General features: G+C 36.8%; 1 protein-coding gene across 6 annotated transcripts in view; it reads right to left on the bottom strand.

Annotated features, from left to right (window-relative positions):
- Nucleotides 1-1,034: 1,034 nt before the first annotated feature.
- Nucleotides 1,035-27,481, bottom strand: part of ZNF143 (zinc finger protein 143) — a 42,225-nt gene continuing 15,778 nt past the window's right edge. For all 6 annotated transcript variants that reach the window (XM_064452693.1, XM_064452694.1, XM_064452695.1 and 3 more), the window contains 11 exons: nucleotides 26,392-26,588; nucleotides 22,377-22,451; nucleotides 17,912-18,031; nucleotides 15,688-15,763; nucleotides 13,638-13,763; nucleotides 10,543-10,722; nucleotides 9,179-9,406; nucleotides 7,782-7,930; nucleotides 6,229-6,390; nucleotides 5,257-5,403; nucleotides 1,035-3,027 (listed from right to left, as the gene is read on the bottom strand). In XM_064452693.1, the coding sequence (XP_064308763.1) occupies nucleotides 2,944-3,027; nucleotides 5,257-5,403; nucleotides 6,229-6,390; nucleotides 7,782-7,930; nucleotides 9,179-9,406; nucleotides 10,543-10,722; nucleotides 13,638-13,763; nucleotides 15,688-15,763; nucleotides 17,912-18,031; nucleotides 22,377-22,451; nucleotides 26,392-26,588 (1,544 nt within the window). In that variant the 3' untranslated portion in view covers nucleotides 1,035-2,943. The remainder of the gene's footprint in view (nucleotides 3,028-5,256; nucleotides 5,404-6,228; nucleotides 6,391-7,781; nucleotides 7,931-9,178; nucleotides 9,407-10,542; nucleotides 10,723-13,637; nucleotides 13,764-15,687; nucleotides 15,764-17,911; nucleotides 18,032-22,376; nucleotides 22,452-26,391; nucleotides 26,589-27,481) is intronic.

The following is a 27,481-nucleotide window of genomic DNA, read 5'->3' as shown; positions in this document are numbered from 1 at the left end:
ACTGAACTACAGTAAAGAAAAGCAAAGCCCACAGTGGTGAAAAACTGTAGAAACATTTAAAAGGGAAAAGTTGCAAAGTCCAGAGAGATTTTATTTTTATTCCTTAAGGGAGGAGTTGGTGTAGGCCTAAAATTCAGATCTGAAAGAAGCGACTGGGAATGCTGGAAATGTGGGAGCCAGTTTGTATGAGGAAGTGATACACACTGAGTTGCTTTACTTTATAAGATTCCTCTTTTATGAATTATTTCCTTCTACAGCGCCAAGAATTCCCTTTGAGACAGAACTTTCAAAAAGAGGAGTAAAATCTATGGGGAATGGATAGAGATTTCTACTGCCAAACGCTCAATCCTTTTTTTCATACTCTCCGTTTCTTCCTCCTGAAATCCTTTTCACCAATATTCCTGTCTAACCTGATTTCGTCCTCTCTGATCTCCACTACAGGTCCTTCCGACACCAACATGCAGCATCAGCTTACCAAAACAGCTCCTTCCACTCTGGTCTGAATGGAAGGAGGGCAAGGGAAAAAAAACCAAACCAAAGAACCAAACCAAAACACAGAGATGCCTCTACTCTGAAAACAAGCCTATTATGAATACAGACCTCACAGCTAAGACACATAATCACCTCTGCTCTTCTCTTTAAACACTAAGCAGTCTAAGTCAGTCTGGCTTATTTATTCAGTAAGTATGTTTTCCTTTTTTGGGCTTTACTGGGGTAGTTAGCACAATATGGAAGCACAACCTTTGACTTGGGAGTTTTGCAAGAACAACTGGTAGGATACCAGTAAGATTAAATATTTTTAAAATACTGCAGCTTTTCCTGACTGAGCTAGTTCTGAATACTCTGCAGCAAACCAACTAGTATGAAAGAGGAAAGAATACTCACATTTGTACAGAGATCAGAAAATGTCCTGGGAAATGAGAAGCAGCAAGACCTGAAGTTATTTCTTTGCTAAGTCAAAGCCACAATTCCAGCCACTGTTTCCAGAAACTATTAGCAATGAAATTTAAGAAAAAAACCCTTGAACATTCATGTCAAATGATACATCTTTAATTTCTAAAAAGTGATAAGTACTAAGAAACTGATCTAGTTGACAAGCAATTAATCTTCCTTGCATAGTACATTTATCTCCATGGGGTATCAAGAATTAAAACATCAGGAAAATGGGCATCTAAGTGAGCAAGCAGTCTCAATCCTGTAAAAGTTAGACAACCTCAATGTTTCCAAGTTTTACTTTGTAATGGATCCAGAGAATATTCTTTGCTTTGTCCACATCTATCCCACAGTACTGTATGCTTTCACTGCACTTTTCAGTTGACCATCTGTATGAAAAACATCAAAGGCTGCAACCCACACTGATAGAGTAATTCACATTAGATTAGCTTAATTCTGTTCAAACTTGGCCTTTTTGAGGTCAAATACCTCAAGGAACGTAGTTACGGACTTTTTTTTTGTAAAATGTGTACCTCACAATACTTATCAAATGATTACTTGATTAACACTTCATCCAGAAGATGTTTAATCCTTCCCTTGAGAAGGTGAGGCTTCAGTTTCAGAAGCACTCAACACTCATCTAAAATAAGCGCTGAATCTTACACAAAGCCAAAAAATTTTAACTTGCTTAACAAGCTTACTAACAAGACAAGAGTAAAGACACGTTTTCATATTAAAAAAAATTGAAGTTACATTTTACTGTATGTTAGCCATATCTACAATGGTTTTTTTTCCTTCACAGAATGATAGATGGAGGGGAGCATTGTACTTACATCATCATTCATTAATCCCTTTTTTCTAGTAACTTGTGTCCTGATTTTCAAAAGCACTGATTATCAGCATATCCTAGGTACTGAATGGTAGCAGCAGGCACTCAGAACTGTTGAAAATAGACTATTAGTACTTATGCCGCAAATGCACTGTTTGAAAATATTCCTCTTGAAAACAGGTAGTTGATTTTTTAAATCAAAATTGGTTGACTAATTACTATTTTAACCATTCTTGTAGTGTTTTAGAATGTTTAAAATAACTATTAACACTAATTACTTAATACACTATAGTGGGTTATGATCAAAATTAATATGTCAAAGATTTCAATTTATGATAAATAAACTTTGGAAAAATTTATACAAGGCCGTAAATAAATAACTTGAACTTCAGTCTCATTAGAAAGTAAAACAGTATGTCACTTGACAATATCATCCTAGCTAGACAATACAATCTTGCTATATTTTATCGCATAATAATTTGAGAGTAACTTAAGTAAAATATGTAAAGAAACAAAATCATTAAATTTACTTCCTTTAATATTGAACAACCCAAGTTTCTCCTTTGTACATAATCCAATTTAAAGATAATATAATTAGCACTTCCAGCATTAACAGTCTGTATTTACAATGAATGAGATGGGGTGGATAATCTGAAGATTATTCAAAGCTGTATGAAACAAATCAAAATAGGAAGATTTGCAGTAGGCTCAAACTCCAAGACATTTCCATTTATGGAATGCAATTTAAAAGGCTTTGTTGTCTTTATTACTTGTAAGGGTTCCTGAAATGATGATTTCTAATAGTATGTTAAACATGAAATCTTCAGTAATGCCTTCATTATTTGTACATGACATTAAAAATTAATTCCAATGCTTCTATTTAATTTTTCACTTGCTTGTAGACCAGTCTGAAATCTGATGAAAGGATAACAAGGAAATTTACTATATAATCCTAATTCCATATTCCTGAATATACAACAGTTGGAAGTAGATGATGTCAGTCCATTCCAAGGGTTATGTACACAAAACTTACAAAATGTTCTTCACTCTTGCATAAAATGTGTACACAGTATCAACGAGCGGGGAACTTCAAAGTTTTTATGGGTTGCTGCTGGCATGGACCTTTGTTGACTGAAAATAGAATACCTTTCACTCTATTGTTCTAGTAGCAGTTTTAGAAGTTAATCATCAATCCCTGGTGTTTCACCCTGTTGTATTCTGGAGGCTATTCTAATGGCTTCTTCCAGAGACTGTTGTTCTCCAAGCTGAAACAAATGCATTTAAAGATAAATAAATCCCAATGTTATACATGGATATAAATGTGTAAAAAAAATAATTAAAGATGAAACCCAAGATTTAGATATGGATCAATACTTCAGCACAAATAAGTGTGATCAATATTGTCACACCTCTTATTGGTAATGTATACTAGCAGCTATCTAATCAGCATGACAATTAAGATCGCTTCTGATAGCGCATTAAACTGAGATTCTATGTATCTGCCAAATAAATTTTCTTCAAAGAACTGCTGCATGGTAAACACACTTAATGACACACAAAGTAGGTATTTCAGCTTTGCAGATATAACAAAGCTAAGATTAGGCTTTCAAAAGTCATCGTGGCTGTTGAATTACATTTTAACACTGGTAAAGCAAATAAACATCTTCAATGTTTTCTTAACTGTCCTGCACAAAGTCAGCTCTTTGGAACACCATATGACAGTGACGTATATAAAAACTGTATATTTATTGCAGAATCCTGACTGGATGAAAGAGCAGTCATGATGACACTGCTCGATTCTACAGGAGAGGAAATTATCTTGTAGTTGCAACTACAGGGTCATCAGTGTATCTGGCATTGTCAGAAGCAAAATCAACTGACCCTGCATAAAGACAACTGGACACAATTCTGGGAAAGAACCCATGAAGTTTTATAATATGTACACCATGCACGTACATCCAGTGATGTAAATCCTGAAGACAAGCTCAACCTAAAAAAAGGTAAAGCTGGACTTTATCTTTTGGCTCAGGAGAAAGATGTATGAGATCGTGAAAAGTAAAACTAGATGATTTGACAGATAGACCTAAAGAGACTTTTCTAAATATCGCTTGTAACTTGTTTTACAGTCACTGAATATCACATTCTGGAGCCACTCAAATCAAGAAGAGCTCTGTTACCACCTCCTTAGGACTTCAATCTGGCTATCAGGTTACTGGCTTTATCAGTATTTAGAAACCAAATGGATCCATTTATTAGTGTCCAAGTACAAAAGAGAAGCCATCAAGAGCTCAGGAATAATATTTTAATTTTGAATTCTCTCCCTTCTATTTGTATTGTGTATTTTAAATTTAATTAATATAAAGATACTTCACCAAAAGCTTCTCTGCTGGTAACAAAAGAGGGACATGTGCAGAGAGTGTCTCTGTTTTCCTTTCATCCACAGGACACACTGCTAAGGGTATTCCTCTCATGCCAACAATTGCCTTCTGATATGCCTTCTCTTACACGCAGTTTTGATTACAGCCAACTTGGCTCAAAAGACAGGAGTTCAGAATTAAGAGCTTCTTGACTTTCATTGCTCTTCAATCAGGATCTGGCGTGCTATTTTCCATTTAACAAAGGGGAAAATAACAGTCTCGCATTTCTGCTTGAAGGTATTAACACAATTCCTTTCAATCTGAGCTCTTAAGTGAGTACTGTGCATACATACACTTAGACTGCAGCATTAATCCTGCGATTCAATGCCCAAAGGTTTTGATCTCATATTAGTTTCAGCAAATACAAACAGTTTGAAGGAACCAGGCTTAAACGGCCATTATGTCTACATGCAAAGTATATTTTACCCCAGAAAAGAAATTTGTGAGCACATTTTCTGCATTTCTTCTTCTATTTGAAGCTATTTCCAAGAATCTTCCAAGGATGCATATTAACTTACACTGCTTAATACTGATTTGTTTAGAAATTCTTTTGAGCATCTCCTCTCTGCACAGCCACACTGATGTTTTTATATTGGTATTTGTCAGAGCTAAGACCCATCACACAAACCATACTCAAGGCAGTTACATGTTCTCATTTCCCTTTGAAGTTCATAGGGTGTATCACATCCATTAAAATTATCCTCCTCCTAATTGTATGCACTTTCAGAAAGTATGGTTCCTTGAGAGTTTGGCTTTATACATATCAGCTCTGTATGCTGAAGGATGAATGAAAGCACTTTTCCACTGGAAACCTGTGACTCTGACCAGTTCAGTTGACCTGAAGTTTGGCCCTCCCCTAACCTCCCTCTTTTTTCGAAGTCCTACAAGTAGATTTGGAAAGTCAGGTGCTTATTATTCCTCTTCCTAACCCTATGTATTATTTGAAATATGAGACCACATGGTTATGGACTATTTTTTCAGGGGAGCCAAGCTTATCTGAATAATTTTGTTACATGACTAGGAACTTCTAGCTCTAGAAATAAGAAACACTCCAAAAAACATTTATCGCCATCTTACCTGTACTGCAATTTGTGTCCCATTGGATGTAGCCAACAATGTAACAGGTCTAGTTTCTGTAGTTACTAAATGGTGCCCATGTTGCTGATGGCCCATTTCTGATGAGGCACTATGAAATGCTGCTAAGTCTTGAGCCACAATAGCAACCTTCAAGACCAAAGGAAGAGAATCAGCTGGATGACAGATCCATTAGCGTTACTGACCTCATACAATGGTAATCCTCACAGTTACATTCAAAGCTGTGATTATTTAGCATAATTTTATTGAGCAAATGATACATTTAAGAAAGGTTGCCATCACTGTGTTCTCAAAGTTATCTGTTACCTCTCAAAATATAAATATCCTTAGAACTCCACGGAAGTTCAGTGGCCTATAAGCCTGTGATTATTTATACATACAGAGCATGGTGATTAATAAGTACCTTCATTTTCACAAGGCGCATTTTTAGAACAGTGGAATTCATTTTAACTTAAAGATTAAAAACGACATCACTATATTTCTACTAAAAAAGTTACCTATTGTATTTGTATATTAAAAAGAAAACCACAAATACATACTTACCCACATATTTCCTATCTGCGAAATAACTTACAGTCCCATAATATTAAATGATAAATTTACAGTTCACACTGGAATCTATTTTTAGCTCTGCCACTCATTTACTATGTGACTTTGGGGAAAATACTTAGCATTTCTAGGTCTTATTTTACATACACCTAATTGAATTGCTGGACTGATACCTCAGAATTTTTTCTTGATGCCCAACTGTTTTTAAAACATTCTGCCATATGTAGATATATAGCACTGGAGTAGAACACATCATACTCTTATGAGGGGAAAGTTATGGCTAGGTGTTGAAAGCTGCTTTATTTTGACAGATCTATGTGAATGACAGAACTGTGATGGCTTAGGTGCCTATTTTATATGATCTTATAAAGGAACATTAAAAATATATGCAGGATAGTATCTCACCTGCTGTCCTTCAGTGCCTTCTGCAGTAACCATTGCTACAGAATGTGTGCCTGCAGAAGAGATCACAGCATCGTGGGCAGGAACTGTGATGGTGGTGCCATCTTGTGTTACCATAGTGATAGTATTGCCAATGGCCTGCATATCTGCCTGGGATATGTTGACCTGAAACAAAAAATTATTCCTGAAGTAAAAAAAAAAAGTTTTGATTGCTGCTCAAGACATACCTGAGTCTTAGCATTTGGCAACATAACATATGTTTTTAAGTACGGTTTGAAAAAAACCAATAATATGCATTTGAAGTGTAACAGCATTTATCAAACAAATTCCTGCTAATTGGTTCAGCAGAAATACTCCCGCTAGTTCCGCTTCTTCATCTGAAACATGCAGTAATGCAGAACAAAAAGGCAACTTGTTGATAATAGCAGGGAAAAAGTATTTTAAGCCATGATAACTGCATGGTAGGTTATCTATGCCTGTGTCTTACACAAGAGACAATGTGACTCAAGGTAGTACCACCTGACATTTTTATCTTAATGGAAGTACTAGAGGGCTTAGAATTTAAACCACAAATAAACAATTCATTAAAAAATTGATGATATAAATTACTGATGTCTCCAGTATAAATGCATTAGGGCATCAGATACGTGATTTGATGTCTGATTTACAAGGTAATAAAACACCCCAGGACTAAAGTCAAGCTGAAGGATAATTTAAATAAATACTGGAACTCCATGTCAAGGCTTCTGCAGGCCTTCATTTTAGAGGGTAAAAATGCCAGTTACTTAGTATCACTGCATTTTTTAGGGCTGGCCATTTAACAGCCCCCTTTAATATTTAATTTCCAATTTGAATTTAGAAGATATCTTTCATATGCTCCTGGCATTTCAGGTACCTTTCCAGCTGGGATATAAACTCTTCCTTATATGCCTTTGATATATTGCCATGGCTAAACAAAGGAGTTGTGCTGAAATCCCCTCCCAATGAAATTTCATATGAAATCCTTAAAAAAATATATCCACAGGAATTTTCAAGTGGAGGTAGTATCAAAGCATTCCTTATCCTCTTGTTTATGTTAGAAATGGTAAGAACTGAACACTACCAAACAGCTTGTAAAGCAAGCACCTGGGCTAGAAAGATTTCCCACCCGCCAGTGTGTGCAGACAAGACAACAGTGAAGATGCCCATCAGATATTAACTGAATAATCACGGAATTTGGAGAAACCTCAGAAACTAGGCAGTATATATAACAACAGTTAAAATAGCCCATGCCTACTTTAAGAGTGACAAAGACAACAAGGATAGGCAATAAATCTAGCTTTGTATTAATACAGTTTCAGATGTCAGAATATGTGGTTTAATTTACGTATTCCACAGCAGGCCCAACCCTAAACATATCCTGATTCAGCTTCAAAGAAGATTCTTTCCTTAAGAAACCCATGTACATATTTATCAGGAATCCTTGCTGATTTTACAACGCACACGGAGTATCTGCGAACACCTGCCTCAATTCTCAACATGTTCTTTGTCAGCTCTTTAATGCTGTGGTTACTTACATGTTGGGTTCCGTCCTGGGATATTAGTGCTACTTGTTGACCTAATCCTGATTGAGTAACCGTAGCAACCTGTGCAGAAATTACATCTTCTCCCTCTACACCTGTCACATAGGTTATCTGGGAGCCTTTGAGAACATCTTCACCTTGACCTATTTGGTATAAAGAAGGCAAGAGGATAGTTTACATACTCTAAATGCTGCCACGAAAGCAAATTATAAGGATTAAGTGCCAGCCTGGGTTGAAGGTTTTAAACAATTTGATGGGAAAATTGTAGTGGAAAGATGAGAACAATAAAAGAAGAAACTATACCAAAAGCAAGTCAGAAAGTCTGTTGTTTTGGAAACATGGAGTATAATCTTTTAGCAATGAATTTTAACACATATAAATACTACACATAAAGAAAATATACATTTAGTTTATAAGCAAATATTAAAGTAGTGACAAACATTTCTAATTCATTCATCAAATGTTAACCTCTCCATAGAAGAGGCTCCAAGCAAACACAACTGGCAGTTTTTTAAAAAAAGTTATTAATTAACAAACATACAGAAGAACACAGTGATGCCTTTGTGTGAAGATTTAAGTAAGTTCATGATCTTAATAAATGTTTAACCTCAGCAAATGAATCTTATCATTCCCTTAAAAGAAGGAATTAGACTACACCAAATCTGCTTGTGGCATTCGGTGCAGTTTCCCACATACATGTAGCAAAACAACTTTTCTGACCACAACAGTCTAGACATGTATTTCCTATCTTCAGTCACATCTAAAAGTCACAATTTGACAAGTGATATTTGTCCTATCACAGTGCTTCCTTCAGTCTGATGTTTTATAGTCATGGGATTCAATACTCATAACATGAAAAACGTTCTAAGGAGTACTGCAGCCTGCCTCTAGGACAGTTTACAGAAACTGCTATTAACCACAGCAAAACGAGCACTGTATCTGGGTGCTGCAAAGACAGATTTTCCTTTTCTCCAGGCAGTGCCTTTACTCCTGCACAGACTGTCACCAACCATGGTGTTACACATACTCTTAGAAGAATCCTAAAGAAAAATCCAGTAGGTTGCAAAAAAAAAAAAAATTTTTAGATTCTCACGGGTCCCTTCCCACATTTGTGTTTATAGCAGGTTTGCTGGGACTGTAACTCAAATTTCTCTCTTATCACCAGGACTGCTATAAATGACTTTATGATCTGGTCAATTACTCTCTCAGTTTCTGTTTACAAGTTGCCTACCACACTAAAAAGTCCTACAAAGAAGTTAAATAACTTCATTAAGTACCTCAGATTTTTATCTCTGCTTTCATTTCCTCAGTTATAAAAAAACAGCAAAATATTATCCAGCTTTTTTTTTTTGTTTGTTTACAGCAAGAGGTTCAAAGACTGAAACTCTAACCTGGAGGTGGCTCAAAAAAAGCCTCTTGTTCTTCTTCAATGGGTTCTGTGTCATTGTGTGCTGTTCGCTTGTGCATAGCAAGAGTAGAAATCTGCTTGTATGTTTTCCCACAGTGATTACAGTTATATGGTTTGGAATGAGTATGTACAACATGATGTTTGTATAAACTGGAATACTCTGTAAAACGTTTATCACAACCAGGAACTGTACAGACATAGGGCTTCTCCCCTGTATGGGAAAATGAAAGGGATAAAAAGAACTTTATCCAGGATGCACAGAAAATATTGTCAACATATGATATTTAGCAACACACCTTCATTACCAACCATACTTCAATTTCAAAGGCAACAGGGAAGCTCAAGCTCACAAAGTTTATCAATGCAGCTTCTCAACTGTCTTTTTTTTTAAAAAAAAACAAAACACAAAACACTACAGCCAGTAAAAGTTGGGCCCTTTTTTCTCCCTATCATTCCATCTAAAACATCCTTCTGATGAAGGCAATGAGACAGGCTGAAAGCTGCGATATCAGTATGGCATTTTATTGAGAATTATGTTCTTTTATTACTCTAAGCCCCATACTTTTCCTCAATGATCAGGTATGTTGATACACTCGTATATCTCACTTTTGAGTTTTTATGCTCTGAAGAAATCTATAGGAAGCGTATGTTTAAACAATTATGGTTTCATGTAAAAACACCTTTCATTTAAAAAAAAAAAATCAATGAAACAGATGTCCAAGTTACATTATAAACTAAAAAGATAATCTGAGATACAAAACGTACCTCTATGAAACTTGTCTGCACTTCTATAAAATATATAAGGCTACCAACAGGATATGGCTTTTACGTTTTAGAACCTTTGAATTTGTGCTGGTTATTTCTGACTAACCCTGATAATCAAGTCGGATAAATACTTTCACCTCTGGGCTATTAAAAAAAAAAAAGAAAAAATATTTTGACCACTCCAGTAGCAAGGAAAATACAGCTGGGATGAAAGGGTGACTCACAACAGTGAGCCAAAGTCAAGCTCAGACTTGTGCTTTACTGTTAGTTAAGAGCTCACAACGGAAACAAGTCCCAGAACCACATTTGAATTTAGCCCAATGTCCACTGAAGACAGGGTTTTGCATTTGTTCTAAAGAACTTTGTATCCAAAAAAAGTTCTTCTGCCTTGACAGCAAGGTGGGAAACCTAACTCCTTAACTATTCTCAGCTGAGGGAAGACAAAGCCTAAACTCAAGTACCAAGCCAGGTCATGTAAACATGCCTATACCCAATTACAGCGCACCATAACAACATTCACAAGAATGACACAGCCTCTCCCAAGCAGATTTCAGTTCAAAATATAAAACATAGCTCATATACCTGTGTGTATTCTCACATGATTCTTATAATTAGTTGCACTGGCAAAAGCTCTCCCACATCCTGGCTCTGTACAGTAATAAGGCCTTTCGCCTGTATGTGTCCTGATGTGAACCTTTCTAATATTAGACGTTGTGAATGACCTGCCACATCCTTCAAATGGACACTTAAAGGGCCTTTCACCTGGAGGGGGAAAAAAAAAAGGTACACGTGCAAAAGTTAAAAGAACAAAAATCCTAAATTACACTTAGACTGAATGTAGGAATCTAAAGCTACCTAATTCTCTCTTTGAGACCCTCAGTCAGAAATAGCATGAACATGCCACTGCGAGTGCTCTACTGTTTAGCCAAAACTGGCAAAATTCAGGAAAATCATACGATCTGTAAGCTAAGTTGTGAAGCATTTAGATTAGTACTTTAAAATGTATAAAAGACTCAGTTGCTTGGATTAGCTTCTACATTGTCCATATTCTAACATTTAACAACCCCCCAATTCGTATATACATTATCCAAAACAAGTCTAACATACCATTTGTACATTTGTCAATTTTAATTCATAAAATAAAAAAAACCGTTATGATTTAGCATATAACCAAGATACAAACGGATTAGTAAAACTCATTATAGAAAGCACTTAACCGTACACGAGAAGAACCAACTTTGTAAAGAGAAACTCGAGTTTTAAACCCCAAAACCAAAGCAATCACAAATATAGGTTCTTTTTAAAGTAAATCTATTTAAATACAATAACTTACATCAATGCATCAAAACATTTCACCATGAACACTAGTTAAGGCCAACCCCTGTCTAATACCCCAATACCCCTGACCTTTCAGATCTATCAAAGCACACAGAGGGGAAGAGTGAAGGAGGTTAACTTCGGAGAAGTGCAAGCCACCTGACGTGCTGTCCTGTTGTAATTTCACACTTCCTAGAGCTAAGTACATTCCACCCACTGTACTGCTTACCGAAGAGAAGAATCTGAGAGCAAGAGAGGGCAGATTACCACTACAGATACAACATCAAGTACTTAGAGACAGAAATGAAAAACGAAGTCCTGATAGAGATATCAATACCAGAAAACTCCAAAGTAGTTAGCTCCTTGGCAGAGGAAACTAATTCACTCCTTAGGGCAGCTTTTTCGGGAAGGTTTTTCAGCTTCCTGCCAAGCCAGCGTGTGTGTATTAAGCATACACGCCTCAATGTTGTGTTACCATGGTTCCCCTAATCCTTGCTTCAGCACAGGACCTCAAATCATGCCTGAAAAAAGCAGGGTTGCAGAGTCAACCCCGCCCAACAACAGACCCTGCATTAGAAACCAAAACACATTACTCTTAAAGAATGCCCGCAAGAATGTCATCTGACCGGTTGGTGAAGCCAGCCTTTTAAGTTTCTAAAGTACTGGTTAGAAAAGCGACCTGTTTCCAGGTGACTGAGATTTCTAGCACTAGAAATGCAAAGCAAGCCAGAAGCCTTCAAGCTCTACCCACAGCAGCTATAAGACCTGTCCACACCAGCTTTTCTGATACCAGAACAGTATGTCTAGGGAAGTCATGGAGGGACTTGAGGCAAGCAATTGATGGCAACATAAAGTGAGACTGGACTGCCACTGAAAGAGAGGGGAACACTTTTGGCTAAAAAAAGGCAGCAAATGAAGAAAGCGCCAACCCTGCCTTTCGTGATAAAGGGATAAAACCATTTCAGAACCATGGGAGAGTGCAGGCAGACCCCAGACTTGCCTCCATCAGGTGCACTGTTGCAGCTTGTGTAGGGTGAGCATACACTACTCCATCCATCTGCATAAAGGACTTTGTGCAATTTTCTTCTCATTCTTTGGCTTCCTGCAACTACTCATAAATCTAAAAAAAGACACCCTGTAAAACTGCTGGGAGTCTATGACTGTATTATGGGCAAATGGTTACACAGGACTGGCTCAAGTCTTTTGTCTCAACTGCTAAATTAGATTAATGTGATTAAATTACCATACAACTTCTACGGCCATAAAGAAGAAAGCAGTCTACAGCTAGTCGAGTTGTTGTCCATACTACAGAAATATTTCAGTTCATAGTCTGTAATTGGTGTACTACATGACGTCAAACAGTTCTCTTCTAGAACTGAACACAGATGACACTTATGTCTCCCTCCTGATGACCAATTTAACATCAAGACAGCACTAATCCTAGCAAACTGTCTTTGGATACAGAAGTCCAGGAAAGCAGAATTATCTCAATATAATCTTGAGTTTTTATCACTTCTATTGCCTGCTTTTATTTCCCCTCTGCATTGTTCTTTTTAATATGAGGAAAACCTTTTTTTACTCTATAAGATTCAGGAAGTTCAGTGGAAAAACTTAGTGTTCTAGCATGCAAGTAAATATACTTAATGGAATAGGTTAAAGTGACAGATTATTCTTCCTACATTAAAGGGTTTGGGGTTTTTTTTTTTGAGATCTCAGGAGCAAAGGAGACATTGTGCACATATGTGCACCTGTAGAGTTTTGCGGAGTGTAGTGTACGCTGTCTAGAATTTGTGTTTTGGCTTTCAAATTAATCTTTTTTTTAGACAAAACATAAGATTTTATTTTTTATGCATTTGGGATTTTTAATAACAATTGGTTTTCTATGATACTTTTGTTCATTTTTCTGCTGCAAGAAGAGAAGGGAAATCAGGATAACAACAAGGTCAGAACTATCAACCTTCTGGAAGCTGGCATGCAAGTTATCTTAAAACACCAAAACGTAAGAACATTGATGCCATTTCTAAAAGGCAAGCCATATTACTAAGGAAAAGTTCCCTGTTCTGTTACAGCTCCAAATGAAACTGTAAAGGCACCAAGTGACTCAGTGACAATATAAGTGATGCATTGCTAAAAGTTAGTGCATTTGCAATAGCAGTGTTAAGCACTTCTTCCAAGAAAAGCATGCTGGATTTGCAGTAAAGGCTTACCATGCTGAAATGCTGTTGAGCTCACTGGGCTTCAGAAAGAGAATATACACAGGCTGATTTCATAAGTATAAAGTCACAAAATTATCAAAGAGAAGAAAAAATCCAACTAAGTGAATTAACAAAGAAAAAAAAAAAAAAGAGTGATAATAGTACCTGTGTGGGTTCGGATATGTTTCTGCAGGTCTCCTGAAGTCTTGAATGATTTGGTGCAATTTTCTTCTGTGCACCGATAAGGCTTTTCACCAGTGTGTGTTCGGACATGACTTTTTAACCCATACCCTGAAGATCCGAAAGGATGTTATAATAGTATAAACACAAAATTAGGGTAGTCATAAATCATCACCATCAAAAGCTGCACTTGCCATTCCAATCAGAAAGCTCCCTGATGAGTAAAATACGCTCTTTCCCTCTTCAAAAGTTCTTCATTCTACCATACAGAGCTGCAGAACTCTAGATACAGTTTAGGAATTCTTTCATCCTTCATTTATGAAGAAAGTACACTTCTATAATGCTTCTCCTCCCCTTCAAAATTATAAACTGTAATGATTATAAGGTGGACAAATAGTTATTCGTCTTCTGAGGAGGCTGTATGCTCTGTATTCCATCTACTTTTTATCTCTTACCACTACTGTCATCAAAATGACATTTAATTATTCACTCATACAAAAATCAGTACAATTAATGAAGTCAGGGGTAAAAGCCCTACTGCTATCCAGGCTCTAAACTCATAATTATTTTAAACATATTATTAACATCATGACATATATAGGTGTCAACTGATAGCAGTCACGAACACTCACTCCCTTTAAGATTACTTCTAGGAATTCATTATCATCAAAAACTCCACCTGTCTAAAGTGAGCTTTGGATCAGGCCTTTTCTGTAAATTATTTTGCAAAGAGCATTTTACCAACATTTTCCTTTCTGCACTTCCCTGCAAAGATCATGACTAAAGAACCCTGAAACAGCCGTTTTAGAAGATGAACTTGAATTTTACTTTTGTCCACAAGTGATGTATATCTTTCTACAAAAATGAAGTAAAAGTGTGTAAGACGACGGCACCTGTTTTAGTTTCACAAACAGCTGAAATTCCTGTTCTTGATGTTTTTAAAAGAACAGAGCATGTCTACCAAGCTGAGCATCAATTCATTCTTACATCTAAAATGAACTCAATTTCATGATCCAACCCAGGAGAGTTCTTAATATTTAAACCAAGAGTATTTGGTACTTTAAATGAGCTGTATCACAGGCCAGGATTGCTGAACTACAGTGGCAAAACAGCTCGGACCAAAAATATGGTATTAATAGACAAACAGCTGCTTATAGCCATAGACCAGTCTGTTGCAAGGGAAGAGAATATTTCATTATGTAGTTTTGAAATCCCTTTACAAACACTACGCAATTAAAATTAGGTGCAACCCTTTATGTGTGGCTGTTTCTATTCTGACCTTTCTTATCAGCATTTCTTTTGCTTGTTTCTATTCAAAGAAACAGTATTAAACTTATTAGATCAGATAAAGTTGCTTTAAAAACACCTTACTTTTTTTTTCTAAAATAGAGCCTAACTTTTCTAAGCATCATACTGATTTACATTCAAAGTAAAAGAATAGATTTTGAAACAAGTTTTGCTCTTTCACTTTCCATGTTTAATTCTTCATAATTGCATTTTGCATGATCAAATTCAATTTCAGGGAGAGCACAATTTGTGAACAGAGTAGTCTGTACAAAATATAGAGTTCACTTCATGAGAAATGTCACACTCTGATACAAATTCAATAAAGAACGCTTAAAACAGCATCTTCTATTGAAGTTCCTTTCAAATTTGGAACAGAAGATCAGGTATTTACCTCTAGCCAACAGGTTCAGCTTCTTACTGTTACCTCAATTAACTTATACTGTTAGTTTCATGTTAAGAAAGACCTATTTTTCAACATAAAATCTGACTGTAGCATACAGTCATACACATTCACAACATAACAGGTGATGAGTCAGACAAAGTGTCAAGTGTTTCCCCTCATTCCTCCTCCAGTAACTAAGAGTTAAATCCTCTGTCCTTTCTATATGCTACAGTAGCTGAAATGACTTACTTTTTTTGCCGTTCTCCCAAGTTCTTTACTTAGCAGTTTAAAAAAGACAATATTTAAAACTTACTTCATACAGAGACAAGCACTAACAAGCAGGAGGAGCTAGTCTACAAAAGTTACCTGTTGCAAAGGCTTTGCCACATCCAGGATGTTCACACTGATACGGTCTATCTCCTGTGTGTGACCTTTCATGCACCTGTCAAGACATCCAAGACACTGACTTAATGAAACATTGTATCTCAATACTTCACAGAAACAGTTCATTCTCAAAGACAGCATATCTCTTCTTAAGATTCACATTCAGGTGTCTTCTTTTACATCAGTGATTAAAAAAATTAAGTATGGTAACGGTGATTTCCCTAAAACTAAAGATGTCTCTTTCCAAGGTCTAACCTGATTCTTGCACTCAGTTTTGCAAAGAGCATTTCTGTAAATACACAGAGTTGGCATCACAGAACTACATTAAAGACAGTACGCAAACATGCCTCAGAGCCCACTCTGTATCTGATTTTTGACTCCACTGCGTGCTTCTAATGATCCTCTTATATTGAAAGAATGGTAGGGGTTGGAAGGGACCTCTGGAGATCATCTTGCCCAACCCCTCTGCTTCAGCAGGCACACGTAGAGCAGGATGAACATGACCACGTCCAGGTGGGTTTTGAATGTCTCCAGGGAAGGAGACTCCACAACCTCTCTGGGCAGCCTCTTCCACTGCTCTTTCACCCTCAAAGTGAAGAAGGTTTCTCTCATGCTTAGCTGGAACTTCCTTTGTTCCAACTTGTGCCCATTGCCCCTTGTCCTGTCGTTGGGCAGCACTAAAAGGAGCCCAGTCCCATCCTCTTGACTCCCACCCTTTAGATATAGTTTATAAACATTGATAAGATCCCCCTCAGTCTTCTCTTCTCCAGGCTAAACAAACCACCAAGTGTCTCAGCCTTTCCTCCTAATAGAGATGCTCCAGTCCTCGATCACCTTCGTAGCTCTCCACTAGACTCTCTCCAGTAGTTCCCAGTTTTTCTTAAACCGGGGGACCCAAAACTGGACACAGTACTCCAAATGTGGCCTCACTAGGGCAGAGTAGAGGCGGAGGATAACCTCCCTCAGCCTGCTGGCCACACTCCTTTTAATGCACACCAGGATACCGTTGGCCTTCTTGGCTGCAAGGGCACAGTGCTGGCTCAGGGTCAGCTTGCTGTCCACCAGCACTCCTAGGTCCTTCTCAGCAGGTCAATCCCCAACCTGTACTGGTGCATGGGGTTGTTCCTCCCCAGGTGCAGGACCTTACACTTGTTCTTGTTGAATTTCATGAGGTTCCCCTCAGCCCAGCTCTCCAGCCTGTCCAGGTCTCGTTGGATGGCAGCACAGCCTTCTGGTGTATTGGCCACTCCTCCCAGTTTGGTATCATCAGCAAACTTGCTGAGGTTACACTCTGTCCCATCATCCAGGTCACTGATGAATATATTGAACAGGACCAGACCAAGTACAGACTCCTGGGGAACACCACTAGTGACAGGCCTCCAACCAGATTCTGCCCTGTTGATCACGACCCTCTGAGCTCTGCCCTTCAGCCAGTTCTCAATCCACCTCATCGTCCTCTCATCTAACCCACACTTCCTTAGCTTGTCTATGAGGATGCTATGGGAGACAGTGTCAAAAGCCTTGCTGAAGTCGAGGTAAACAACATCCATTTAATTGCATGAAACCTCTACAGCAAGGACACCATTTTAACCCATGATCCTTAGAGCCAATTACTCACTGACTCCAGAGCGTTTTGTCAGAGACAAGGCAGAACTGCAAGAAGTTCACCTAATCGGGAAGGGATTATTTCAGCCTAAACTGGAATGTGAACAGCTTTACACCCTTACTTCCTTAACTAAATTTAAAAAAAGAAAACAATTAAGGAGTTGCCATCTGTAAAGAAAACATGTTCCAGCTTTTCACTTTGAATGTTGTTTTTTAAGAGTTAGACTTTGTATTATAATGGTAAAATCTTTCAAAATTGGAATTTTTACATGATTATGCATACATGTAAAGTAGATAAGTGAACACTGGATTTAAGAATTTCTGACACTGCTGGTAGAAACTATCTCAACAAGAGATTTCTTACATGCTGGCAATATAGGAGCATAACATGATCCCACACCTGTACCTATCCAGAACACTAAGTGAAATCAGCTGAGCAACTAGGACAACCAGTTATTGCAAAATCAAGCCAATAAACATTTGACAAAATAGCACCATTGCAACTGGCTCTCTGTTAATTTCTATTACTTTAACCACATAATCTGTCAAAAAAATCATGCCTGCCAAGTAACAACACTCATTTTACATTATATCTCATTACCTTAAGATGGTGAGCTGTTGTGTACAGTTTTCCACAGCCATCGTAATCACAGCGAAAGGCTTTCTCTCCACTCTGCTGAGATTTTGCAGTCACTCTTGTTCCATGTCCTTGCAAGACAATCTTAAGTTAAAAAAAAAAATAAATTAAAATATCCCACCACAATGGATCAGAAAAGTCATATGCTTCATTTTCCTATCAAGCCAGAGCTGATTCTGACAGGTTTCTTTTATCTCTCTTTGCCATGCCATGTATTTCATAGTCCTCAATAAACTAAAAAGCATAAGTTCTGATGAAAGGAAAAAGAGAAACTGTAAAACATTTACTTGTAGCTAGCAAATTTAAATGCATGTGTTAATTAGACAAACAACAAAGACAAAATAATTTGAAATATAAGACCAGTGGTAAGACAACCAAATGTGTAGACAGAAGAGGCTTAGATTACATCTAAGGCCCTGGATCCTTTCTTAAGCAAGATTAGCCATAAATCAGACCACCTTCAAAGATAAGTTCATGCAAAGGCCAAGCAATAATTAAATGCACTTATGAGCACTTATTGAAAATGAGGAAAGCATTTTGTACTTCGTCAGTGATGCATGTGTTTTGATCAAACTAATTGGAGCCATTTGAGCTAGGTTCTACTCTCCTTTCTTGCATGAAACAACAAGAAAATGTATAGAATAGCTTTGCAATGCAACTTAAACCCCTTTTAAAGGCTTCTTCATAAACTAATATACAAGAAACATTCATACAGGCTGAAGAAAGAGGCAGAAGCCCAAATGTAAACATTTTGATACAACAGTATGCAAAGTAATCAAGACTATTTTAAAAGGTCTTTTAAACCACTCCCCTTTTCTTATGGATTCAATTCTATTCTGAATTGTCAAAAGAACATTTCACAGAATGGATGAGTTAGGCAGGCACCTCTGGAGATCTAGTCCAACACCCCCTGCTCAAAGCAGGGTCAGCTGCAGCATGTTGCTCACGACAGTATCCAGATGGCTTCTGAGTATCTCTAAGGAGGTATACTCCTGAAGGCTGCCCCCAGCCTTCACACTCCCAACTAATTCTTCTTCTTAAGTATGAGGTCCAGCAAAGTGTCCCACCTTGCCAGCTGCTCCATAACCTGCTTTAGATTGCTAGTTACTATCCCTGAACTCCAGAAACCTTCTGGATTTCATGTGCCCTGTTGCAATGCTCTTCCAGCAGATACCAAGGTGGTTTAAATTCCCCTATAAGGACCTGGGCCTTTGAACATGAGCCTTCTTCCAGCTGTCTGAAGAAGGCCTTTTCTTCCTGATCAGGCACTCTGTAGCAGCCAGACACCACAATGCCACCCACACTGGTCTACCAGCTAATTCTGACCCGTTAGCTCTTGACTGGCTCATCACCAATCCCCAAGGAGAACCTTGGGCAGTCCTGCTGTTCTCACATGAAGGGCAGCTCCCCTTCCTCTCCTTCCCCACCTAGCCTTATTAAAGAGCCTGTATCCATCCATCACAGCACTCCAGTCATCTGAACTATCCCACCACATCTCCCTCATCCCAACAAGGCTATAGGCCTGCAACTGCACATAGACCTCTAATTCCTCATTCAGATAGATCAGAAATTTGATTGAGAACAACTTTCCTACAGATTCTTCAGGGACGATATCCCCTGTTACCTTCAGACTGTTCTTAAGGCTGAAGATACAAAGTTGAACATGGAATTTTTAATCAACTGAAATGTACAACTCCGCCACTTCAGAAAACACTCTCTGGAACCATGGAAAAAACATAGCCTCATGAATCAAGAAACCCATTACTAACACTATTGTTTATCCTATGATATCATGAATCAGAGAGTCACTTTAATACATTAAGAATCATGAATAAGATGCTTGGTTGAGCACCTTCACACTTAAGCATTGATTTTTTTTTTTTCTATCAGTAAACCTGCTAGTATTTCCTTGTTGTTTCAGCATATAAAAATATGTATATAGCTGCTAAGACCTGCTATAAAGCTGAAGTATGCCAAAGTTCAAAAGAAAATAAAAACAGTTCTATAATCAATGTGCTAATATCTATAATAAATTAACCAGACATAATTTTACCTATATTAAGACAAAGAGTGGGAAAAAAAAAAAAAACAGAACACCACTTAGGAAAAAATCAGTTGAACACCATGAACATTTGTTTATTCAAACAACTATATGCAGAAGTACGTGTTTCTTTCACAATACATTAGTTGTTATGACTTGAGGATTATTAAGGATTCAGTTAATATCATTCAACAAGGACAGATATAGTATTAAAATTACGGTTCTTAAAAGATAATACACTTAAACTAAAAAATTCAAGTGTTAGGAGGCATAAAAATCAGAATATAGCAAATAAAGCACCTTTATAATAATATGAAACTTGTTGAGAGGGATTTTGTCCTTCAAAATACTTTTAAATAGACAAAATTTAAAAAAACCCTAATTTTAAAAGAAATTGCAAATGCATCCTGAGTTCAGACAGGTAAAAAGAGAACAAAGGTAACAAAGATTTCAGGTAAGATTTTTACATTGTACACATACAAACTTCAGATACATGATTCTGCTTTTATTATGAACAGATGGGTTTAACAGGTTTGAACAGATATAGTGTGATACCTATTTAGGCACACGTAGTCTTTTGTCTTCACATGTAGAAATCAAAGAGGTTTTATGCTTTTTTCTTTGCTGAAAAACCTAACTACTTGCAAGTCTGAATGATTGCTTAGCAGCATGACATCTGTTCTGTTCTTGTGTTACCTGTGGACTTAAAGTTTATAAATATACACTTATTTAATACTATGTCTAAATATGAGACTATTTTATCCCAAGTAATATATTATTTCAGAATGAGTTACAAGCAGCTATCCACTTAAATCAAGATATAAACATGATTAAGATTTTCATAGATAACTGATAGCTTTGGGACCCTCCAGTTGGCCAACTGAAGTCACCTTATAGGGACCAGAATTTGAGACTAATCCTCAATACCCTTTTGAAATATCAGATCTTTTGTTGTTTGGAACACATAATGCTCCATAAAATTGGCACGTTCCCATATGGCATATATGTTGCCATACATGTATAAGATAAAACAACCTCTAGATTCAGTTTGTTTTGGGGCTAAGGCTGAAATCAACATGTAACTGGATATTGGTTACAGGTCATTTTGCTTAACAGGCTCTTACCTCCAGGTAAAACCAACCAAGATCTTATCTTACTCTTCCTTGAATTTTGCATTTTGTTGGAATTGTATCCTTATTCCAATCTACAAGTGTGCAAAACCTCTAAATGTCTTAATTTCATTTTATGGAATATATTTCAATACAGTAAATAATGTATTAGCTATTGTCTCCTTTCTCAGTCATGCCAGACAGGCAACTGTGGAGCATCTGTGGCTTTAAATATTGTAGGACCTAGCTTTTAAAAAAATTAAGAATAGATAATTTTGAGGTAACTGTCAGAGGTGAGCCTGTAATTCCTCCCTTCACAGATACTGTATTTTTCCTCCTTATTTAGTTCATTATCTCTTAAAGGAAAAGGAAAAACAGGCCTTCTCTGACCAAACCCTTCTCAATGCAATGACTTCTCAGTTTTTCATTTTGTCGTTTGGACATGTGAGGGTATAAGGGTTTTATTGTTGTCATTGTTCATAATTCTTTGAAGCCCAGAATACATTTTGCTTTGTCTTTTCCTTTAACGAAGTATGTTATAATAACAGATACCATTATTCTTACATAATTTTATGGATCCCACATAAAAAAAGCTTGATAGTTAAGTTGCACCTGTATTTTCCATTGCCCTTTGAACTTTTAATATTTTCACACTGAAAAGGTTTTTATATTTCTATATAGTAACAACATGAATACAGAAAAAGAAATTGTTTTTCTGCTTCTTTAGGCATTCACCAGGAGCAACACTTATTTACTGCTTACTTAAAAAAACTCACAATAAAAGTCAGGGGCTCTAACAGGGCAAACAGAATCAAAATAAGTCACCAAAGGGAGAACAGTTCCAGACATGTGCCTGGAATAGTCTCTCTTGAGAAGAAAACAATTCATTAATTAAGTCAGCATTCCTTCCACTTTGAGGACTGTAAAAAGTCAGTTCATTCTCTGACAAAGAACTTCTGAAATACTTACACCCTTACTGATTAAATACTCAGGTCAGCTTGAAAAATCTTAGAAAACCAACATAATTTTTAATTACCTTGTAACAGAAAAAAAAAAAAAGAAAACAGTAAGTATTAGATGATCTCTTTTAAATCCTGTGAAAGGATCTTGTAAAAAGTGAGAAATATGACTGATCTGTATAGGTCTGAGATCTAAAATTCCTGAAAGGTAGCAGTAGACCCTAGTTCATGGCTACCTAGGGCTACCTATCATACATACTGCTGGACAGCAAAGACAGAAGAAATAGATATATTTAATTATTTTGTATTGGGCTACATACCTGCATTTTTTTATCTTGTTCATTTTCACCTACCATTCCTGTGCCACTAACACTGTCGTTTCCATCAATAGACACCTGAAAAATGAAGTTGAAATGGGAAAAACATTTACAGGTTATTTTTATTCATCTGAAAAACAGAGGGTTAGACAGTTCCTTAGGGCTTATTATTTCATAGCTCTTTAGCTCCCTCTTGAAACATGGTTATCCTACAGTACATCAGCTTACATGAAAATCATCACTTGTAGCACCTGCATTATAGCATAGGTAAAGTGAGCATCTCAAAGTTGTCTTAGAAGAGAGTAAGAAAGACTGCAAGAACCAAGTATGCTAAATTAATAGACTGACAAAAGTATTACAATTAATTGATAAATTTAACAATACTGAGTTCTGACAAAAAAACCCCATTTACTTAATTTATAATAGGGATAACACCTCTCACTCCCTGTTAAGCAGAAGTTACTTGTTTTGAACAGTGCAACTCCTTCGGAATCAAAATACCAAAGACAACGTGTTACATGTAAATCCAAAATAGTCAAATTACAACAGCTAAGCAAAGACTTCTGTATTGCTCCGTAGGCTTATTTTTAAAAAGAGGCTACAGGAGGAGAAAGGTATTGCAGCTTTCCAAGGAGCTTATAAAATATCTGAAAGAGTATTAGATGTTAATTTGAAATTTTTATTTAAATAAAAACATAGTTTCCCAGTTTAAGGAAAAAAACCCCAAACCACAAACTCTCTCACATACATCAAAGAACAGCATCTTACTAGTTGCTGTAGAAAAAACTAATTAGAAGTATACTTTACATGGTTTCCCATTCCTTAATTGCCTCTATATTGAGCACACAATACTCTCTGCATCCACTACACTCTAGGCCAAGACCGATGCACCTAAACCTAGTCTAAGTCATTTTTTTCTTCTCTAAAATAGTTTGGCAGGAACCCTACCTCAGCCAGTATGCTTATGCCCATTCACTAAAGAGGTCATAGCAGGCTCCTGAGAATGTTAATGGTTGTATAAAGTACCTTGGCCTAAGCATCAGCTACCAACATTTCCCTTGGACACTGAAGATGAAATTGTCCCATAAGAGCTTTTCAGACTGTACTATCTTTCTAAATTAGATGATTGTGAGCACTATACTTTTGGCCACTTTGACCTAAAACAATGAAGAGGAAAGCGCCCAAGCAGAGGCAGTTTTACATTACAGAGAGACTGCAAAGAGAATCTGCAAGCATGTCACTCTTGGTTTTGGTGTTTGTTGTTTTTGTTTGTTTGTTTGTTTTTTAAGGAAACAATAGCCATTTGGGGATCTTATCCTGCAGAATTTTTGAAGGGGTGGGAGAGAACCTGCACAGAAAGGAGACTTGAATTGCTTAATCCTGAACTTCCTCTTTTTGGTTGAGACAGAAACTGCTGACATGAAATTAAAAGTTCATCAATACCACTGGAAACAAATGATCCAAATGGAACGTGTGTGTAGACATTCACAAATCCCAGGAACCCTATGTTTCCAGCAGCTGTTGTAACTGTTGTAACTCTTCACAGTTCCATTACATATCTTCTGACTTCGTGTTCACTGAGAGCAATGACCTTTTTCCCTGGTTGCTTTGGGAAGAAAGTGGCATTGACTTAGCCCAAAATTAAAAGGATTCTAGTTAAGTCTTTGCATGGGCTCTGCAAGACATGGGGAAGTAGTACTATGCCTAAAGGAGAAGCAAGAGACAGTGAAAAATGTATGTGTTCCACCACTTCCAGTGAGCTTCTCTGTAGTCGTCTTAGATCTCTTTGTATCAACTTTCTTGCGGAGTTTCTACACTGATTTTGGGCAGCCTACTCATCTTTGCTATTTCTACCTGTTACATAGGACAGGGGAACAGAGAAGAACCACCATTCTCCAAATCCACCTTTAAAATTTTCTTTGCCATTTAAAGTTTTGAAGAGGAAAACCTTCAGAGTTAACAAAAAAAGCAAGACATCCAATTTTAAACCTCTTTCACAGTATTGGGAGAATTCTGGAAGGATTCCAAGGAAGATTCTTGAGTTTCTCCTAAAAGAGTATCTTAGATTCTAAAGAAAGATTTAATCTGCCTTCAATTAAGAACAAAACACCACCTATACTGAGCCAACGTAAAGGTCAATCTAGTGCACCATTTTGTTTCCACCAGCAGCCAGTGGCAGACACTAGACAAGACTACAGAAACAGGCCAAGCACATAGTGACACATTACCAGAAATATTCTCCTGACTTCCAAGCAATTCATGGCTTAGGAACTTCCTGATCTAGAAGTCACATGTTTCTGCCTAATAGCCCTGGCTACATTTTTTCCTTTATGTATTTATCTAATTACTCTTGGAATCCAGGGCCATATTAGCATCCACAATATTCTACAAGCAGTGCCACAGCTTAACTTTGCACTGTTTGAAAATATATTCTTCCCTTGTTTTTCTTGAACCTGTCACCCAAGATTTTCATATGATGTCTCCCAGTTCTCACACTGGTACAGACAGTGACAAGTCACCATTATTTGTGCCACTTAAAATTTTATAAAATTCTATCATATACTTACCTCCTGTATTTCATATGTTTGGTCATCATAGTTGCCCCTTCCTGTACCTTTTTCAATGTTCCTATACCAGCTGCTATGAAAAGCATACATTGCCTCACTATGAAGCATACATGGACATGGAGTAGAATCACAAAACCACATTTCTCCTTTTAAGAGAAAGACAGGGTTGTGACAATTAAGCTATTATTTGTCTTGGTACACAAAACAGGTGCAGTACATGGAAACTCACTTCTGACTTTCCCTGACAGCTTCTAGCAGTATCTTTCAGAATAAGGTTCTCAGATGAAAGCTTTAAGTAAATATAATTTTTCCTAGACACACACAAGTACACTACAGAAAACAAATTCACATTACAGAATTAAAAAACACATTTGAGATAAATGGAACAAAAATGGAAATTTATTTGCATTTCTTCTGTTTCTTCTTCACTTAAAACAGAAACCTATAACAAACTATTATTAATATAGCTTCTTGTTAAGAAGGACAAAGTTATGATTGATTTCAACCTAAATTAAATAGTAGCTAGGGAATGCGTAAAAGCTTGTCACTACAACTTGACTAACCTTGAATTACCTTTTATTTTATGAAATGTTAAGGCATAGTCAAACACATCACAATCTGACTGGTTCTTTTAGGATCTCTCAATCATAATAGACAGAAGCATAATGGAAATAATAGTATAAAAGGCATTTAATTATCCTAACTGGCCTTCTCCCAGAATTTGACAACTCTCAGTGACACTAAAGGACAGATTTAAAATTTATTCTACTCTTTTTCCAGAGCCATACAAGCACTGATGGTAATCATCCAGCAACTGGGACACTGCTAAACTATGAAGTCATGGAAGTTGCACCGCTCATTACTATACTTACAGCATGCTTTACAGAAGTCCAGTAAAGTGGCCAACATGAATTTTGAGCATCATACTACGTTTTACTATTGAAAGCATGGATCAAAGAAGTTTCTTCCAAACTCAGTAACTCTCTAAGTGTCTGTTTTACACTTCATATCGTGTGCTGTCCTTGTCCAGTACACCAGGCCCTACTCTTCCCAATGCAAGAAAAAAAATGAAAGAAAATAATAAAATCCAGCAATAGTGCCTGAACCAGAATAATTTACCTTTGCCCTTCTTTCCAAGCAGCGTCCTCTCAAGAGGCTCCTTTCCAACATACATTTTGAAGAAAATTATTATTTAGTTGTCTAAATCACTTTCCAAATCAGTCTGACTCCACATCTCAGCATTCAATCTTTTGTTCTTTTTATGCAACGCTACACACTGGAGCTACTCATGATAGTGAAGCACTATCATGACAATTTGGTGTTCTCTCTTTTAAGAGCCTGAATACACTCTCAATTATTTTAATTCTTGGATCACAATTGGCTTTTACTGCCAAATATCTTGTAATGCTACATTAAAATGTTATGGATAGAGAAAATGTCTTTCAATATACCTTGGCTGCATATTGCTCCAAAGCACTGATGGTATCTGGGTCAATGGCAGCATCTCCTGTATGAAGACCTGCCACTGTGCCATCAGCTTGAATGGCTAAAATGGTATCTGACTGTGGCATTTGCACCGTGTGGTGAATGTAGGCAGTAGTTCCATCCTCCAGCTGGACTGCTTGTAATGCACTCTGGTCATAACTGTCTGAGAAATAATATTAAGAAATGTCATGAAAGAAAAGGAATAGCCATGTCTTCATGTTACACAACAAATACTGCTCTTTAGCAAATGTCTCCTAAAGTCACATATACATATGAAATACATGAGAGATATAAAAACTAGTGCAGGAGAAAAACAAACACTTAAAATATTGCTATGACTAACACTTACGAAATTTTTTTCAAGGCAACATCTCCCATAGCTTTATTTCTGCTCACTTATACAAGTGAAACACCAATTTTATTTTGGTCTAGCTTTATTTGCAAAGGAAACCAGGAACACAACCATGCTTTGCATTTCGTATCTACTGAAAATAAAAATCATTTAGCACATCTACTGATTTCAATACTCCAGATTTTAGAATTCATAAATCTGATAATTTTTAAGAACAGAATCATGCAAATATGCAAAAGAAACACATAAAATTAGGATGACTTTTAAGGAAGAAATTCTTTATTATATTCTCTCTGCTTAGTATTGCTGACGGTAGAATGTAATTCTTGTCACACTAGTTTAAACTGACTTAAAATATCTACTTGTTCACTTTTTGTTGAGAAGTGGTACTATTTCCAAGACTAGCGTAATCATCTTCTGCAGAAACCGAAGTTATCATTTGAAATAAATACATTTGCATTCTTTACTGTTAGCTGTCACATTTTCTGCCCTTCTTCCTAATGGCAAAATCATCAATAGCATGATCTTTGAATTTAAGTCAATCTCTACATTCTTTAGCTCAAGAGGGACTGATTGATTCTTACTTGCTTTCTCGTCTCATTTTCACATGCAGTTATTGCTGAAATCTGTATAAGGGCTTACATTCTCTACTAACATGATAAATACTTACTTTAATGTGATCCTGGGCAAAAAAAAAGGTGAGA

The sequence above is a fragment of the Phalacrocorax carbo genome, chromosome 5, assembly GCF_963921805.1.
Source record: "Phalacrocorax carbo chromosome 5, bPhaCar2.1, whole genome shotgun sequence".
Taxonomy (NCBI): domain Eukaryota; kingdom Metazoa; phylum Chordata; class Aves; order Suliformes; family Phalacrocoracidae; genus Phalacrocorax; species Phalacrocorax carbo.
Note: the sequence above shows the minus strand (reverse complement) of the source record. Positions and strands in the feature narration are given on the sequence as shown.